The sequence below is a fragment of the Crassostrea angulata genome, chromosome 6, assembly GCF_025612915.1.
Source record: "Crassostrea angulata isolate pt1a10 chromosome 6, ASM2561291v2, whole genome shotgun sequence".
In the NCBI taxonomy this organism is placed as follows: Eukaryota; Metazoa; Mollusca; class Bivalvia; order Ostreida; family Ostreidae; genus Magallana; species Magallana angulata.
This window is the reverse complement of record NC_069116.1, coordinates 26438209-26455804: the sequence shown is the minus strand read 5'-3', so window position 1 is coordinate 26455804 and position 17596 is coordinate 26438209. Positions and strand designations below refer to the sequence as shown.

Genomic DNA, 17596 nt, shown 5'->3' with positions numbered 1-17596 from the left:
TTCCGTCAGCGATATCAAACTCTATTTAAACTGAATAAACTCGAAAAAATGCCGAGCATCTCAACAAAACCTATTGCATTAATCTACATGTACCATTACGCAAAAGATAATGCCGAATTACCGATAGAATGAATTGTATTTCAGTACCCGTCCCCTACATCCGATTTTGCTTAATTTGCGCAGGTAAACAGTTAACTGTTTGATTTACCGAAGTCTCTGTTTGATTTGATACGTAAAAATCACGAAATACAGACGATAGTTTCCAGGTTACAAAGCATAATGAGAACGAAACGAAAATCAGAACAAGCTAACACCAACGTCATGTGTGAAAACTGTCAACGCATTGAAATATTTAGCCTCAATTTACTTCACAAAATCGGCACCAATATATTTTGTATGTTTCAAAATTTCCCTTCATACGCGAACTGTTGCACAACAAGCAAATTCATCATAGTCAGATCGACCCTTTTTCGTATAATGTCATGGCTGCTTTAAACAAAGAACCTCGTTTTAGAAGTATGGAATCATTTTACCGGATGCCGAACCCGAAGCTATTAAACTGATTGAAACACGCATTTCCTTTATTATTATTTTCGTAATAACTCAGATTTGAAACAAAATTTCCTCTTAATTTTTGCAATTTATATTTTCCTTCCCATAAGGATAATTTATGCTAAACTATGTTGAATTTGCCTCGGTAGTTCTTGAGAAGAAGATTTTTAAAAATGCACCCCCCTTTTTCTACAGTTTCAAGGTTTTCTCCGCTTTGAATACAGATCAAACTTTTATTTCTGCAATTTATATTCGCCCTCCCATAAGGATGATTTGTGCCAAATTTGGTTGAAATTGGATAAGCGGTTTTAGAGAAGAAGTTCAAAATGTAAAAAGTTTACAGACGGACAGACGGACAGACGGACGGACAGACGGACGACGGACAAAATGTGATCAGAATAGCCCACTTGAGCTTTCAGCTCAGGTGAGCTAAAAACACAGCACTGGTTGACTATAACCCATTCTAACACTTTATCCTTGACAACAACTGATCATGGTACAGACTCATCCATCGGCTAATACAATTCATCCATCAGGAAAACTCCAATAAAACTAATCATACATAAAAAGACTTATAAATATTCTGATAAAATCAAAATAAATAATGACTATATTTGTAGAATCTAATGATGGATTTAATCCTTTTTCTTCTTGTGTAGAGGCTTGCCCTCGCTCTTCTCATCCTCAAAGCTCATTCCAAACTCATTCACCCGAGATTTATCCACCGGATACAACCTGGAAAATGGAAAACATCTTGTAAGCCTGGAATATATATGTTTTTTTAATCCTATGTTTTAGGTTAAAAGTGTTTTAAAGTTCTTACCATCTCTGATACAGATAAAAGAAGAAAACAACATCATCTCTGAAACAGGCAAGTCTGTGAGCCGTGGGCATGGTGATGATGAATGCAAAAATGTCATCAATGAAAGTATTGAAGGCCTACAAAAGTTTTTTTTTAAATCAAAATCAATTGCATAAAATATTTATACGTACATAAATGTACATGTTCATCTAATTTTGATTAGATAATAAGCTCTGTAGTGTACCTTGTAAGTGAAGGCCCTCCAAGGCAGGTGGGCTACTGACTTGAGCTACAATAGAAAAATCAAAGTACTAAATATGCAGAAATGCACTAAATTTTACTGTTCACAATAGGCATCTTAAAAGGCTGACCTTGTATTAACTCATTTAAATTATATGATAAAAAATCCTAATCTTGAAGGAGTGTCTTTTCAAATTTTACATTCTTCAAACAATTTTAACTGGTATGGATTGATTCAAGATTTTTCCAGGGTAAAGTCTTTTATGTGAATATTTTTTTTTAATCAAATAGACAATACTGGACTGGATATCACTGTTTTTTGTATCAATAACAACACCTTCATGTATGAAAAAATGACAAACATGCATGTAAAAAAAATTCCTTCAAATCTCCTCCTGACGGAAGACTTTGAGGCAACATATTTGTCCAAGATTCCAAATCAAATAGTCAGGTTTGCAAAACAAGAGGCCCATGGGCCACATCGCTCAACTGAGGAACAATAAGTATGATAAAATCAGCTTAATGGAATCATAATCCAAACTATCTGGACAATGTACAATAATATATGTAGATCCTGTATAAATAAAATCCATTTTTCCCCCTGGATATTCTTATGTTTATAATCATTAGTCCCTTTTCTAACTGGATGATTTTATAGTCATATCACATGTTGAGTATTGCAATTCTCAAAAAGATCCTTAACAATTGTTTATAGATGGGATATAAACCTACATCAAACTCTGAACCTTCTTGTTAGGCCGAAGAATTGTCCTGGGACCAAAGTCTTAACAATTACAATCACAACTTTGAATCTACACTACCTGAGGATGCTTCCACACAAGTTTCAGCTTTCCTGGCTTATTTGTTTTTGAGAAGAAGATTTTTAAAGATTTACTCTTTATGTTCCTATGTAAAACTTTAACACCCCCCCCCCCCAATTTGACCCCATCCAACCCCCAGGGATCATGATTTTCACAACTTTGAATCTACACTACCTAAGAATGCTTCCACACAAGTTTCAGTTTCCTGGCTGATTAGTTTCCGAGATGAATATTTTAAAAAATTTACTCTATATATTTCTTTGTAAAACTTCGCCCCCCTCCCCATTGTGGCCCCACCCAACCCCCGGTGGTCATGATTTTCATAATTTTGAATCTATACTACCTGAGGATGCTTCCACACAAGATTCAGCTTTCCTGGCTGATTAGTTTCTCAGAAGAAGGTTTTTAAAGATTTACTCTATATATTCCTATGTTAAACTTTGACTCCCCATTGCGGCCACACCCTACCCCTGGGGATCATGATTTTCACAACTTTGAATCTACACTACCTGAGGACGTTCCACACAAGTTTTAGCTTTCCTGCTCTTATGGTTCGTGAGAAGAAGAATTTTGAAAATTTCTCGAAAATTTTCATAAATTCCTCCCTTTGCAAATGGGTGTGGTCCTTAATTTTCACAACTTTGAATCCCCTTAGGCTAAGGACGAAGGCTAAGAAAATGTGAAAAGTTTACAGACAGACAGACAGACAGACGGATGTCAGACAAAATGTGATCAGAATAGCTCACTTGAGCTTTCAGCTGAGGTGAACTAAAAATAATAATCTTGTATCAAATTGTTGTAACAATTTCATCTCATTTTCAATGGCTGAAAATGATTAAATAAGTTTAAATCGAGGGGCAGTCTCTTACCTTATAATTAACAAACAGCTGGGGCAACATAAAGAGGAACCCAAAGGCATAGACACCTATAAAAAGATTTCACATGAATTCACTCTAGTTTTTTTGTGGCTATTTTTTTGTTGCTGTTGAAGGATTTACATGTTCAAACAGAGAGAATAATAAAATAGTGTTTCAAACATAAGAATGTTTAAGCATTAAAGACAAAGATTTTTGCCTTTATTTAATTTACCCTAATGAATATCTAAAATGCATTAATCATTTACATACATTCATAACACCAAGAGATAACATACCATTGACTAGACTTTCTATACACCATGAGTACCAGCTGAGAAAAAAGGATGGAAAATACATACTTTAAACTTGACAATTCAATTCCCATGTAATGCTAATTACATATTTTAATAATAATCATGTTTATCTTAAAGTTTTAAAATAGGCTGTATGTATGGAAAGTACAAACACACATTACTTATTTTGTCTGCACACAGTATTGCAGCTATGAGATTTCATCTTTCAAAATAATGATAATGACCATCCTTTTGAAATTTTGAATATCAATTTACTATTGTATGACTTCATAACCATTTAAATAGTGAAAGTCCAAAATTGCTTTCCATAAGACAGCACATAGCATTTGACCAATTTCCCCACTATCTCTACTGACATGTTGGGAGTAATAGAAACTTTTAATAATACATGTACAGTGTATTTCATATCTGGATATAACACAAGTCTACCGATGTATATAAAAGCAGGTTTGATATCAAACACTAAAGCAGCATACCTTTTGTGTGGGGTGTATAATAGGTTGTAGACAGCCAATCCAATACATAATGGCAGTAGGGCATAGGACAGGTACTTCATGGCCTGTAAAGGCAGGGAGGAATCATATACCACAACACAACAGTTCTATATACAAGTGTGTCGTGGCTTATTTCATGCAGAGTTACTGGGTATCAAACAAGTATATTCAAACAGAAAACACTCTTACTTGTGAATCAAACGCTTCTGTTTCTTGCTCTTTCTTTGACGTCTGTCCAAACTGTAACCAAAAAAAATTTAAACATACAGTGTTTACATAAAATAGAACATAATTTATCACATAGAGATTCTCTTAGCTTTCGAAATTCTCATTCATTGAATGATCATAGTTAATATAGACTGTTCACCAGAGAGATTATATCATGAATCTCATTTCAGCTAGAAATTGAACATGTTATTTGTGTTATTACCGAGAGTTTGGGTGTCAATCCACTCCATTCCAAAGACATCTTGAAAGCCTTCTTCACTTTCCAGACCTACAAAAAATCATCTTATTTAGTAATGGAAGAAATCGTTAAAATTCTTTTCTGAACTACCTTTTTCCCTAGTAACCCATATCTAATTTACTTTCAAGATTCAAGAACTTCACATATTTTCAATGATTAATTTACATGCATTAAAATTTTAAATACAAACCTCCGTTGCTTTGATTATCACAACTGCTCTAAGCATTCATTCAAGGTGGCCACTTTGTCAAGAAAATTGTTCACTCTCAGGAAAATGTATATTAGACAGCATATTAACACTATCATACACATTTACCTCTTTACCTCTAGCTTTACTTGAGAAGCCATCAATCTACCCCTTCCCTCTACCTTTGAGACAAGCCCCCCCCCCCCCCCCCCCCCCCCCGGTGTTCCTCTGAGTGCTAACCGACTAACCTCTATGATGGCCCCTATCCCTGCTGGTATCAGCACTAACAGACTGGTCTCCTGGTCCCACAGGTAAAGGAAGATGATGATAGTGGACACACACCTCCACAGTACTACAGGTATATAAATAAACACTGAAGATCAGCTGATGTATGGTGTTAAGCCACTAGCCACTAGCAATACAAAACAACATCCATGCTATTTCACACTTAGTGCAAAAAGTATAACTATCTCTACATGTTGATTTTAACAGTTTTATTTTTTCCATAACTCTTCTTTAAAATGTGTATGCATATGAATATTGAAGGAAAGTCCAATTTAGCTCTTGATGTTATTGTCTTTTGCATGTACTTACTGCAGTGTTTACTTGATATAGCATTTCAAAATGTTGTAGAGAAATATGGGAAATATTATCAAACATATGCCAAAAATATCATTTAAAACAGTAGATAAAGTTTCAATCATTAGCAAAACTATATTTCATTGAATGGCCATGTCAGAACAGACAATGCATACTAAAAAATGTTTTTAGTTAAAAATTTTTACCTGCTCTTGAAGATAGGCCCACCATATTTTTTCTGTTTCTCCAATAACTTATGTCATTTTTGAAAGCAAGAAAGTCAAACAGCAGCTGTTTGAAAACGGAAAAAAAATTTATGAATAATAGATTAGAGTGTTAGCTATGAAACTGCAGCTCTATGAAAAAAAAAATTCAGTTGACATTTCTCGGACACAGAAATAATGACTTACATGGAAGGCAGCAACAGCGAAGGTCATCATAAGGAAATAAAAATTGGTGTCTGCAAATATTCCCTTTAGTTCATCCGTATCCTTCTCAGTGAAACCTAAAATGTCATAACTCAAATTAAGTTTCAAATCTTTAAAAGCTGTACATTCTTTTTGACTGCAAATATTTTTTCATATAACTAATTTCTTTACAGGATAAATGGCAGTATGATTATCATCCTCCAGGTATGTTTTTCAATCCTCTTGCAGAGACTCAGAAAATGAAATTTTTCCGATATTTATCCCTTTGTTTATTAACTTTAATGTTGGATAATCAATCTAGTGGCTCTCTACATTCTGATTCTTCAACATGTAACTTACCATATGTTCACCTTTATACAAAAATGACCAGCTATCATTTTTTTAACAAACATTTATTTTTATTATACTTTCATGTTAAATACTGAAATCAGATTGGTTTAGACGCAGTTGATAATTCGTTCTATCACCCTTAGCGTTAGCAACACACTTAGCAACGGGTAACAGAACGAATTGTTACATGCCCATAAATCATGCATGTACGGTTCGCCATAGAATTCATGTCATTTCTATATAAAAGTAGTAAAAAATTCTCTAAAATTAAGAAATTCAGTATAATAAAATAAATAGTGCCTGTTTGGGAGGATAACAGTTGAAATTGACACCCCTCGAAAACCATTGTCAACCTCCGCTTCGCATCGGTTGACAATGGTTTCCTCTGGGTGTCAATTTCAACTGTTACCCTCCCAAACAGGCACTATTTATATAATGAAGGGGGCATGAGTGAGGCTACTCTAACAATATTTTGATTAAGTAGGATGTACACCTACATGTATTATCCACCACAATAAAACCTGTTCCATTGTTTGATTTCTTCACCATTCTTAATAATTCAAATTTATCAGGTACAGAAAACAATTGTAACAAATCTAAATTGAATCAGTGTTAATGGACCCTAGGGTTACTGTTAGCTTAACCCATTCCTAAAAATTAATCCTCAACCTTCAAAAAAATGAAATGCATGCTCTTAAGACAAGGATGTTATCCATTCCCTTGGATCACTGTACTGTACCTGGGAGCTCATTTTCAACACCTGTTTTACCACAAGAAAGATTCAATAAAAATGTACACAGTATATTCACACACCATTGCGCTAAATTGCTTGAATACAAGTTAATATATGCAAAAAACAGATTTTACACCCACAAGATAAATTTTCCTATATGCCGGTATGTGAATTTTCCTACACATGTTTATGTTTCTATGTTTTTCCTATGACTATTTGCACTACAAAAATTATCAATGGCCAATGTATATTGAACCATAAAATGATCTAGTTTAAAATGGTAAAAATCAACATGTCAATTGCATGACATGAAAGTCAATTGACCAAAAAAGAAAAGCGTCAAAAGAGGAAGGAGTACTGGGTCTTACATGTACCAATAACATACCCGTAATTAATAAAAAATGACATTTTAATATTTTATGACTTTAACAAACTACCTTACATCGCTCAGAAAGACAGATATTAATAAGAACAAAAATTGGTTAATATAATTGCAATCCATGTAGGAAATATTTTTTTCTTTAATTTCACAGAACGCATCAATACAATTTTTGCCGCAATATTTGAACTGTTTTAAAGTCCTATATGACACAACAAAGAACATTTCATCGTTAAACTTAATAATCAATATAGTATCAAGTTTTTCAATTGTTTTTAAAAAATTGTAAAGAGTTCCATACCAAATTTATGTAGAGTTTCAATGGATTGTAACATGTGGGTCCAGAAACGCAGTTTTCCGACGGAAATGGGGCTGTATGTTATACTCAGGGGCATCTGGTCACAGCTTTTGTTAATTGGCTAAACATTAAAAATTCACACTGCTAGTAGACTAATCATTGCAAAATCAGTTTTTGTTAAATAAAATGCACTGTACATACATGTATAGATAAATATATTGATTGTTGATATTAATTTCAAATGTTGATTAATTACCAGTAAATCCCTGACTCTGAAGCTTAGCTCATCAATGAACAGTACAGGCAAGTAATCCCCATCTGGTGAAGCCCTAAAAAATCAATATAATTGATTGCTTCAGGTTCATCACTTCTTTAATGATTTAAAGTCAAAACTATTTCTTAGTTTAAATCTTAACTTTACACAGATCAAAGAAGTAGTCATTGCATGTAATCCCAAAACAGAAATAATTTATCCTGATTCGAATAAATGATTTTGCTAATTATAAAACCAACAGCAACTAGAACTGTCCTAATGGGACTAATACCCCCGCTAGGCTAATTTCAAATGGGACAAATAATTGAATTGAATAATAATTAAGGTCTGGAACACATACAAAAAAAAAATTCTAGAAATGTAAAAAAAAAAAAAAAATAGTTAACAAAGAAAAATTAAAATCAAACTTGTCAGAATTTCACTGTAAATACATATCTATAACAGTAATACATTTACAAATGTATGTATTTGATGATATATTTTTTTAATTTAATTCATTTAAAGAAAAACCAACAAAATGACAATAACCCCTCCCTTTGCAGTGAATAGAAATACCGGTAGCCAAGCAATGCTCTTCTGTTGATAAAACTTTCAATATCTTTCTAATAAGAGTCTTGACAGATGCAATTAGTTGTTTCAAATTTTCCTCACTTTCTCCTATGGCACAATTGAACTCCAAATCAGAACCCCAAAACCATCACCCATTTTACAGATTATCAATTTCCCCTAAACACATGCTCCATCTGAACCATGGCTCAGATAATGGCTCCCTTGGGACAAATGAATTCAGCCACACTTGTCTTTGATGTTCTCATTAGCTCCTAAGAATTTATCATTGACAAACAAAAACTTTGCATTGTCAGTTGATAGAATACTTATAAAAAATAAATTTTTTTTTATTAATTAAGACATAAAGACAAAAAACTCCATCTGGATGTATTTATATAAATATATTTTAGAGTGTTTTCTATTAATTAATTAATAAAATCTGTAAGGATTACCTCCCGTACTTTTCAACATTAGTGTACAATATATAGAATAAGGAATATGAAAACTGTCATAAAATCATTAAATCTTGTCTGATCTTAAAAAAAATTGCAGGTGCACATCTTCAGATGGTGTTCGACATATGTACAAATTTTCAAACTGTTCCATGCAGTAATAAAAAATTCTATAGGGGGGACAAAGTTGCGTCTACAGACAGACGGACAGACGGACAGGGTGAAACCAATATACCCCCCTAAACTTCGTTTGCGGGGGTATAAAAACCCTTTAAATACAAATTAATCTGTTTATTTATAATTAAGTGTTTTAATCTTATGTATAATTAATAAGAATGCAAGGACATTAAGGATTCTGACTTGAAGTATCGGTAGATGTCGTGTGGGATGGCCGTTCTGTCCAGCGCCAGGTGTTCATTCATCACATTGATGGTGATCTTTTGTCTCCAGTGGGAGACTGGCACTGTGGGCAAACTTGTTTCATTCTGAAAATTTTAAAGTTGATTATGTACCAGTGCTTGTAAATGAAACACATGAAAATAGAAAAAAACGACTTCTTACTTCAAAACTTAAACAAATCATGATAATCATGATAAGATCTGGTGAGATATATATTAAAAATCATTCTCTTATGGAAGGCAAATTCAGTCAATTTTTGCCACAAGAGTGGTTGGAAATTTATTGTGCTAATTTCATTCATGATTTCCCTTTTTTTTCACTATTGCTAAAGCATGTACAGTAGCTGTATTGGGAGGGATAGTAATCTTTAAAAGGGCTTGATTTCGAGGAACATTTTTATACTGTATTGATCTCCTTTAGATGAAGAGTTCTATATAAAAAAAATAGGAAAGTACCCAAATTTAACAAGAAAAACATGAATTTTTTCTTTATTTAATAATAGTTTATAGTTAAAAAATTCATGTCTTTAATATCTAGGTAGATCTGGTGGTTTATTTCTTCACCATCCAGCCTCCTTAAAAAGATCAAGTCAATCTTTACAGATAACCCCCACCTTCTGTGTGTCTCCCATCAGACTGAACACTTCAGACTTGGGAAGAGTGTAGGTGGTGATGGGTGAGAACCTGTGGACTGTGTATTGACTCGCAAATGGATCCTGGCCAGGCGGCACCAAAAACACATGGACATACATGGTACCATTATTTCTGACTTTCTTTGGAAGGCTTACATTCACAGTGCTAAAGAAAGCATAACAGAATTGATAATAAATGTCAGATAAACTTTGTAAGTAATAATTTAACAAATGAATTTCAAATAATGAATAGTATTACATGTAACTATATTAATCTGGAACTTTGTTATAACAACAAAAACTGATTTTAAGTTGAAAAAAAACCCCATAAATTTACATGAACATGTAATTACCTGTAATTTTCTAAAATCTAAGAGATCTATCATTTTTATCGTAATATAAAAATATGGAATCACTGGCCTTATATAAATATGGGAAGACTAATACATGTATATATTATCACATGTATTGATATATTGTTCAAAATATATTGATATTAACAATGGAACTGTATTTTAATACATATACACTAGATTTTGACCCGTGCGTGCACGGGTTGACATAGCATATGATATCGGACATTTATGAAATAGATACATCAACAAACTGTATATATTGTTGATATTTGCATAACCAAGCTTTAAGCCTTATGCTATTAATTTCACTACACTCTGCTGAGTTGGAATAATGTAACTGTGTCTGGGGAAAGGCCTTCACCACAGTTAAAATGCCTCCCATATACCCGTAATGTAGCAGAAAATTGCAGAATCACTCCAAAACGATTTTGGAGAAAATTAATAAAGTATGTTGCATTGAAAATAACAGTCAAATTGTTTATAACAAACAATTTTGAAGCTGTAAATACCTTTTTTGAAAAGTTTTTTCTATAATTGCAGAATTCCACGTTTCTTCAACAAACGTTTTTTACACATCATGTTGACATTCGAAACTCCTGGGATTTTTTTTTTTATAATAAATGCACTGTGTTAGAGTTATCTCCTATATTTACTTTGATGAACAGAAAAAAAAATTCCAATGAAAATTTAAACGCATTTGTTTTATCGTCTCTGAGTTTATCCATGCAAATGTGATATTGTGGAAACATAAAATAAAGATCCTCCCGTGATTTAGCGTGAATGTAATGCGCATGCGCAAAATTGTAAAATCCAAAAAATTCAGATGATTTCCGGAACTCTTTGTTGAATTTTACGCTGAATATTAATTAGCGAAGCTTGATTGAGAAAAAATAAAACCGCTACATACATGTATTACCATGACCAAACATCTATAAATGAAGAAAAAAAGATCACTTACTTTTCAACAGTACTGGACACATCTAGTGAGGAATTTTTCCAAACAAGAGTAAGATCTCTCTCTTTCAAACTAGCTTTCATGGCTGATGTATAGACAAGAATCTAGGGGAAACCGCAAGAGCAATGATAAAACATTATAGATAAATTATAAAAGTTCTCAAGAACATTTTATTTATATTATGGCTCCATTTGGTTTTTGTGAACATTCATACAAATAACAATTTATACCAGAAGTGCTTTAACAAAATTTGTTACACTTTTTGGATGTTTACAATGAAAAATAAACAAATAATTATTGGCTTCATTTATTTCCATCTTTACAGTTTCAAATTATTATTATTATCCATTTTCAATATTATCCATGTATTAAATCAAATGTTTAAGACAAAATGCATAGGCATTATTAGAAAGGCATTTATATAGTTGAATTAGGTTAAGAAGTACATAGTGTAGCCATTTTTTTTTTACAGCTTGGTTTTCACTAGAAAGGACTTACTACATGCAACCTACCTCTAATTTGGGAGTAGGTTTCCTAGATAAATAAGGATATATACACCTTCCCCCACTTTTACACTGCTCTGGGAAGAAAATTCCATAGATAACATACATAGAGTGAGCAATGTATGCTAGGAATATAGCCGAGATGATTAGGGTGAAAGATGGCTTCATTTTGTTTTCTAATCTCTTTCATTCATAGACAAAACCCCATGGTTATTGAGTTAACTCTGTAAAGAAAAAAATAAAATATAATCTATATGTACTCAATGAGATGAAATTATTAAGTCACTGCAGTGCATAAAATCACCAAATAATGCATATATTAAATCAGTTTACAGTTTAGACTCTACATGTCTTTGATCACTGAAAAAATTGTACCAATTAATGTTAAAATATATATATGTATATGCATACAGCTCTTGAGCCTCTTCATGCAGTCACTTAAGCTTGGTTCTGATGAACATACCAAAGATTAAAAACATTTTTTTTTAAAATAAAGTCAGTCATATTAAGTGTTGCAATATGAGAGGAGAAGTAAGCGGTTGAACTGTGAATAAAACCTAAGGCCCCTGCATTTCAAGTCTAAAGCTCTACAACAGTACAATTGAGCTATTTGGGCAGATCTATAATGTATGTTTAAAAGTATATGTTTCTCTCGTATGTATGGCCCATTATAATTTTGTACAAATTTATTGATAGAAATGAATGCCAATCAATGAAGTTTACTGGGAGTTTACTTTCATATTTCCTCAAGATAATTCGGGTTACAGTGCGGCTTTTCAATCAGTATTTAAATTGAACTCATATGAATTAAAGGAATGCATTCACTAAGCATGCATTAAATGTTTGTTGAATTAATTGTTACTGTGATTTTTACCAAATCCTATATAAAATAAGACAGACTGTAAAATAAAAATGTAAACACACCTGCTTGCTTCTTCCTCTATATAAAACGTGTGAGAAATGTAAAAAGCAGAGGGATTCCGGGAAGCATTTTGTAGTAATTGACCCAAACCGATCAACGATCCGCAAGCTTGTAAGGTCCAACATGTTATCATGATTATTTAACTTTCACGTCAGTTGAGTATACCTATACCATTGGCTAAGTTAATTTAGTATTTTCCCCTGAATGAAATGGAGCTTATTGTAGCAATTTATCAATACACAGATATATTCCAGAGTGCAACAGCTATAGACCAGTAGAGCCTTTATTGCATGCTTCTTATTTTTCTTTCTTCAAAAAAGTCGTCTACAATCATGGGGGCTTGTTAAAAATGCGGTTACCTAGGATGAAACGTTATTTTTCTTTTGAAGTACCTACATTTTAACGATGCTTTTTATCTAGCCCTCTAGCTACAATCGCATCAGACTAAATTTAAGTTGCAAAAGATCCCATGCTTTGTAAAAAGATTTTGGAAAATGTTCAAATTTTAGATATAACATATAATTTAAGAATATCTATTTACTGAATAATAGTTTAGGGCTTCGAAAACACCTCCTTAAGTTTGTGGAGGATCGTATTGGTAATTTGTTGACCACCCAGCCTCCTTATTGCATAGGCGTCGGAACCGGGGGGGGGGGGGGGGGGGGCTAAGGGGGCTTAGCCTCCCCCCATTTTTGCAAAGTTAGACGTAACCATTAGGCACATAGCATCATAAAAGGTTCAGCCCCCCCCCCCCCACTTTTTCTCGCAGCAGAGATAATTGTTCCTAAATTTACCTTGAAAAGATGGAAATAATGAGACGTTGGAGTCATAGGTAGCTACTAGCCCCCCCCCCCCCGGATTAGGATTTTCATGATTTTTGGGAATAAAGTTGTTTTTTTTTGCTTGTCAAGATTTCTGAGGATTAGTCTAGCCCCCCCCCCCCCCCAAATTTCAATTTGCTTCCGACGCCATTGTAATGCCGTACTGTATGGTAGCTCAAACACTGACGTATTTAACATCCCCATAAGCTGCTTTTCCTTTGCAGATGACTTGTTCTTATGCATAATGGTTATATAGTATTCCTTTACTTGCACTCCAGCCAGACATTTACAATTACTCTTGCAAGTGGCGGTTTACATGTACTTTTGACATCTCTACAAAATACACTATTATGTTTTACAACTTGATTCATGCCTTGCATTTTAGTTACTGTATTTTGGTTGATAAAATATTTCCTTAGAATTAAGCTATAGCATTTACTAGTATTCTTATTTTTTTATGTGTCTTAATCTTTAAATGCATCTAATCACAATGCTGATCATGAAAAAATGAGAAACAGCAAATAACTCTTTTACGGAGTAAATTTTTGAACAAAATTAGAAATATTTATTTAGGTACCATAAAATCTTGTTGATCTTAAATTTTAGTGTCCTTCCTCTACATTTAATGTGCTAGGATATAATACTTACTATTTTATTAACATAAAAATGATTCAATGATTTTGGACGGATTAATTTCGTTCATTTGTTGAAAGGGTTGTTTTTTTTTGTTATAATATATAACTTTATTTAAAGCAAAGTGGCAAACCCGTGGCGTCGGAAGAAAATTGAAAGTGGGCCGGGAAGGCTAGACTTGATTGTTAGAAATCTTGACACGCAAAAAAGGGGTATGGTTATAGTTATGTCTGACTTTGCTAAAAAGTGGGGGGCTAAAACCCCTAGCGCCCCCCCCCCCCCCCCCGGGTCCGACGCCTACTTGTATGTCATACAATCTACACTGTAATTAAAATTCGCCACACTACGATTTTTTATATATTTATCGTACACACCGTAGAGAGACGGCGATATTTCTGCGCATTTGTTCAATAATTTTGATCTTTTATGCAATTGCTGACATCATTAATAAATTTAGCAAATCGCCCGTTCCTTCAATGGATTCTAAATCCAAAATAATTAATATTTTTAACGGTATTAATTTTGAAGACGTTGAAATTTAATTCTTACCAGCAATGATTTAATTACTGTAAAATAATGGAGAAATATCAGACACGCTGCTGATGGATCTATTTAAGTAGTAAACTTTTCCTTCAGAAAAGAGAAAGAAAAACTAGATACGATCTCGTTACGAGTAACGAGTAGGTCTTCCGTTCAATTTTTAAACGATACGATTAAAATATCAAAGAAATTTCAACCCCCCCCCCCTCAAACTACTCCCTTTTAGATAATGTATACGATTGTCAATATCCTTTAAAATGCTTAACAAAGTGTTTTGCTTTTTCATATACTAGCACATTAAAGGTTTAAGATTTTAGTCCCCTAAAATCTCTAATTACGTCATCAATGGATGTGGCAATGAGTTTTACAAACTGATATTGTTACGATCAACAACTTTGCTTTTATAATGCATTACAAAATCTTTATCTTTTTAAAGGTACGTGTACGAGACTTAACTTGTGTCTTGGCCCCAAATTAAAGTGGCCAGCCCCTTTTTCTTGAGTTTATTCAAAAGGTCCCACGAATACTAACATTTTTTGTTCTTACAACCATCTAAAATGTTTCATTTTTGAGATACAATTGATTGAATATTTAAGGGACCAGCCCTCTAGATCCTTAATGAGGACAGACATTAGTGCTGTGATTAATGGAATCGATTAGAATCATCAGAGTAAGCATTTTCTCTTCTACAATGTTTAAGAAAATATGTCTCCTTTTCTAGATATATTGTGTCAAAATTTAAGTACTTTGGCCCCTAAAAAATCCCTAATTACGTAAAAAATGGTCATGGCATTGATTTTTTCTGATAGATATTGTTTCGATCAACAACTTTGCTTCTATAATGCATTACAATATCTGTATCGTTTTTAAGTTATTTGTAATAGAGTTTACGAGTGTCTTGGTCCCTTATTTAAGGGACCAGCCCCTTTTTCTTGATTTCTTTGAAAAGGTCTTAAGAATAAATACATTTTTTGTTTTACACCGATCTAAAATTGTTGTTCATTTTTGAGATGCAAATGATTGAATATTTTAGGGGCTAGCCCTTTAGATCCCTAATGGAGACAGACATTGGTGTTTTGATAAGTGGAATCGATTTAAATATTAAAATGCAAACATTTTCTCTTCTATGATGTTGAACAAAATATGTCTTCTTCTTTTAATCTCTATTCTGTATCGTTTTTAAGTTATTTGTGATAGAGTTTACAACTGTCTTGGCCCCTAAAAAAAAGGGACCAGCCCCTTTTTCTTGATTTTGTTGGATAGAACTTTTGATTATCTACTACTTTTGTTATATATGTCTTAACAAAATATCAACTGATAAAAAGATACAGATCAAAACGTATGAAAATTTTGAATGAAAAGTAGTACCCAAATTTCGTGCCTCAGTGAGCTCCATGGAATAGAGCCACTGGCATAAAACTTTATAGTAATAACTTCAAGCTATATTCTACATATCCTGAAAGTGTCAGAGTCATATCTTTGATAGTTTTTAAGATCATCTCTGCACAAAATTGGTCGGAAAATTACAAAATTGGCCGTAAATCGGTACCGGAAGTGACGACGTCAAAAAAATCAAAAACATATAAAATTCAAGTCATGTTCCATCCTCTGTGGAAAAATGGTTGAAATCGGTTGAATAGTTTGCGAGAAATCGCGTGCACAAAATTTGGAAAAAAATAATTATAATAACTAGATACGATCTCCTAACGAGTAACGAGTAGGTCTTCCGTTCAATTTTTAAACGATATGATTAAATATCAATGATTTTCAGAATTCTCCCTCAACCACTCCCTTTCAGATAATGTATACGATTGTCATTTTCCTTTAAAATGCTTTACAAAGAGTTTTGTTTTTTTCACATACAGCACAATAAAGATTTAAGATTTAAATCCTCTAAGATCCCTAGTTACGTCATCAATGGGTGTGGCAATGAGTTTTACTAACTGATATTGTTACGATCAACAACTTTCTTTCTATAATATATTATAAAATCTTGATCGTTTTTGAGGTATTTGTAAAAAAAAACTTTACGAGTATCTTGGCCCCAAATTGAAGGGGACAGCCCCTTTTTCTTGAATTCATTCGAAAGTTCTCAATAATACCGACATTTTTTGTCCTTAGGCCTATCTAGAATTGTTGTTTATTCTTGAGATAACCATGATTGACTATTTTACGATCGTATCTAGTGAGTGTTTCTTTTTCTTCAAGACCTTTATATGAGGAGCTTATTGTCCAAAAGATAAGAACACATGAACCTATGCGACGGCAATAAATTATAAATGCAATTAATTAAAAGGTTTTGAAAATTCTGCAGATGTCCTACCTGCTATGAAAGACTACAAAAACGACACATTTGACTAGAAGTTCCATGTTTTCTCGTTACAGTTTTCCCTAGTCTCTCAGATCAACAATTAATCCGCGCGGCTCCTGGGCTGTGTTTATATACCCTCCCCCTTCCCACTTTTAAAAAATAATAAAATGAATCAATGGTGTGTGATAGTTATCGTTTTGTATTTAACTTAACGCCGGTTTAAAAATTAAATATTTTTCAATTTTAATAAAAAAATATATATATGATGTCTGTATCATTTTCAAAATAAAGTAATATTAATTTAGATTTAACCACTGTTTTGTTAAGCTATGCCTTCAACATGTATATTATTAACTACAGTCCCATTATTCTGTTTTTTTTTGGGGGGGGGGGGGTTGGGGGGGGGGGTTTGTGGTTTTTTTTGCTGATTTCATGATATTTGTTGCAATCCATTTCCGTTCCCACTGTCACACGGAGACTGGATGATGTTACGTAGTTATTCTGTCACCAGGGAACAACTCTCGGCAAAATTGTGAACACATGGTCAGCTTAATCAACAAATTCATCAAAATTAGATATGAAATATGGGTGTAATTAGTTCTTATCCGGTTTATCTGCATAACACGTAATTTTGTTGCTATTTGTGATTATAACACCTAACAAACATTTTAGAATTTTGCAATGGGCTAGATCCTGTTTGTTAAAAAATTAATGAGTGTGTGTTGTTGTCTAATTTTTTACCTAATCAGTAATCAACATTAATAACTGCG

General features: G+C 33.1%; 1 protein-coding gene across 3 annotated transcripts; it reads right to left on the bottom strand.

Annotated features, from left to right (window-relative positions):
* Nucleotides 1-988: 988 nt before the first annotated feature.
* Nucleotides 989-12573, bottom strand: LOC128188727 (lipid scramblase CLPTM1L-like). 3 transcript variants are annotated; one of them, XM_052859953.1, is made up of 19 exons: nt 12524-12573; nt 11609-11823; nt 11100-11200; nt 9768-9951; nt 9116-9240; nt 7737-7809; nt 7484-7601; nt 6810-6830; nt 5723-5817; nt 5519-5603; nt 4982-5085; nt 4511-4576; nt 4270-4320; nt 4063-4145; nt 3569-3603; nt 3285-3340; nt 1599-1643; nt 1376-1491; nt 989-1287 (listed from the first exon to the last, which is right to left on the bottom strand). In XM_052859953.1, the coding sequence occupies exons 2-19, from the start codon at nt 11765-11767 to the stop codon at nt 1188-1190; spliced, it is 1617 nt and encodes a 538-aa protein (XP_052715913.1). In that variant the 5' UTR covers nt 11768-11823; nt 12524-12573; the 3' UTR covers nt 989-1187. The 3 variants fall into 3 exon arrangements, with proteins under 3 accessions (XP_052715913.1, XP_052715912.1, XP_052715914.1); XM_052859952.1 differs by lacking the exon at nt 12524-12573 and adding an exon at nt 12011-12191; XM_052859954.1 differs by lacking the exons at nt 6810-6830; nt 12524-12573 and adding an exon at nt 12011-12186.
* Between the last annotated feature and the right edge of the window lie 5023 nt (nt 12574-17596).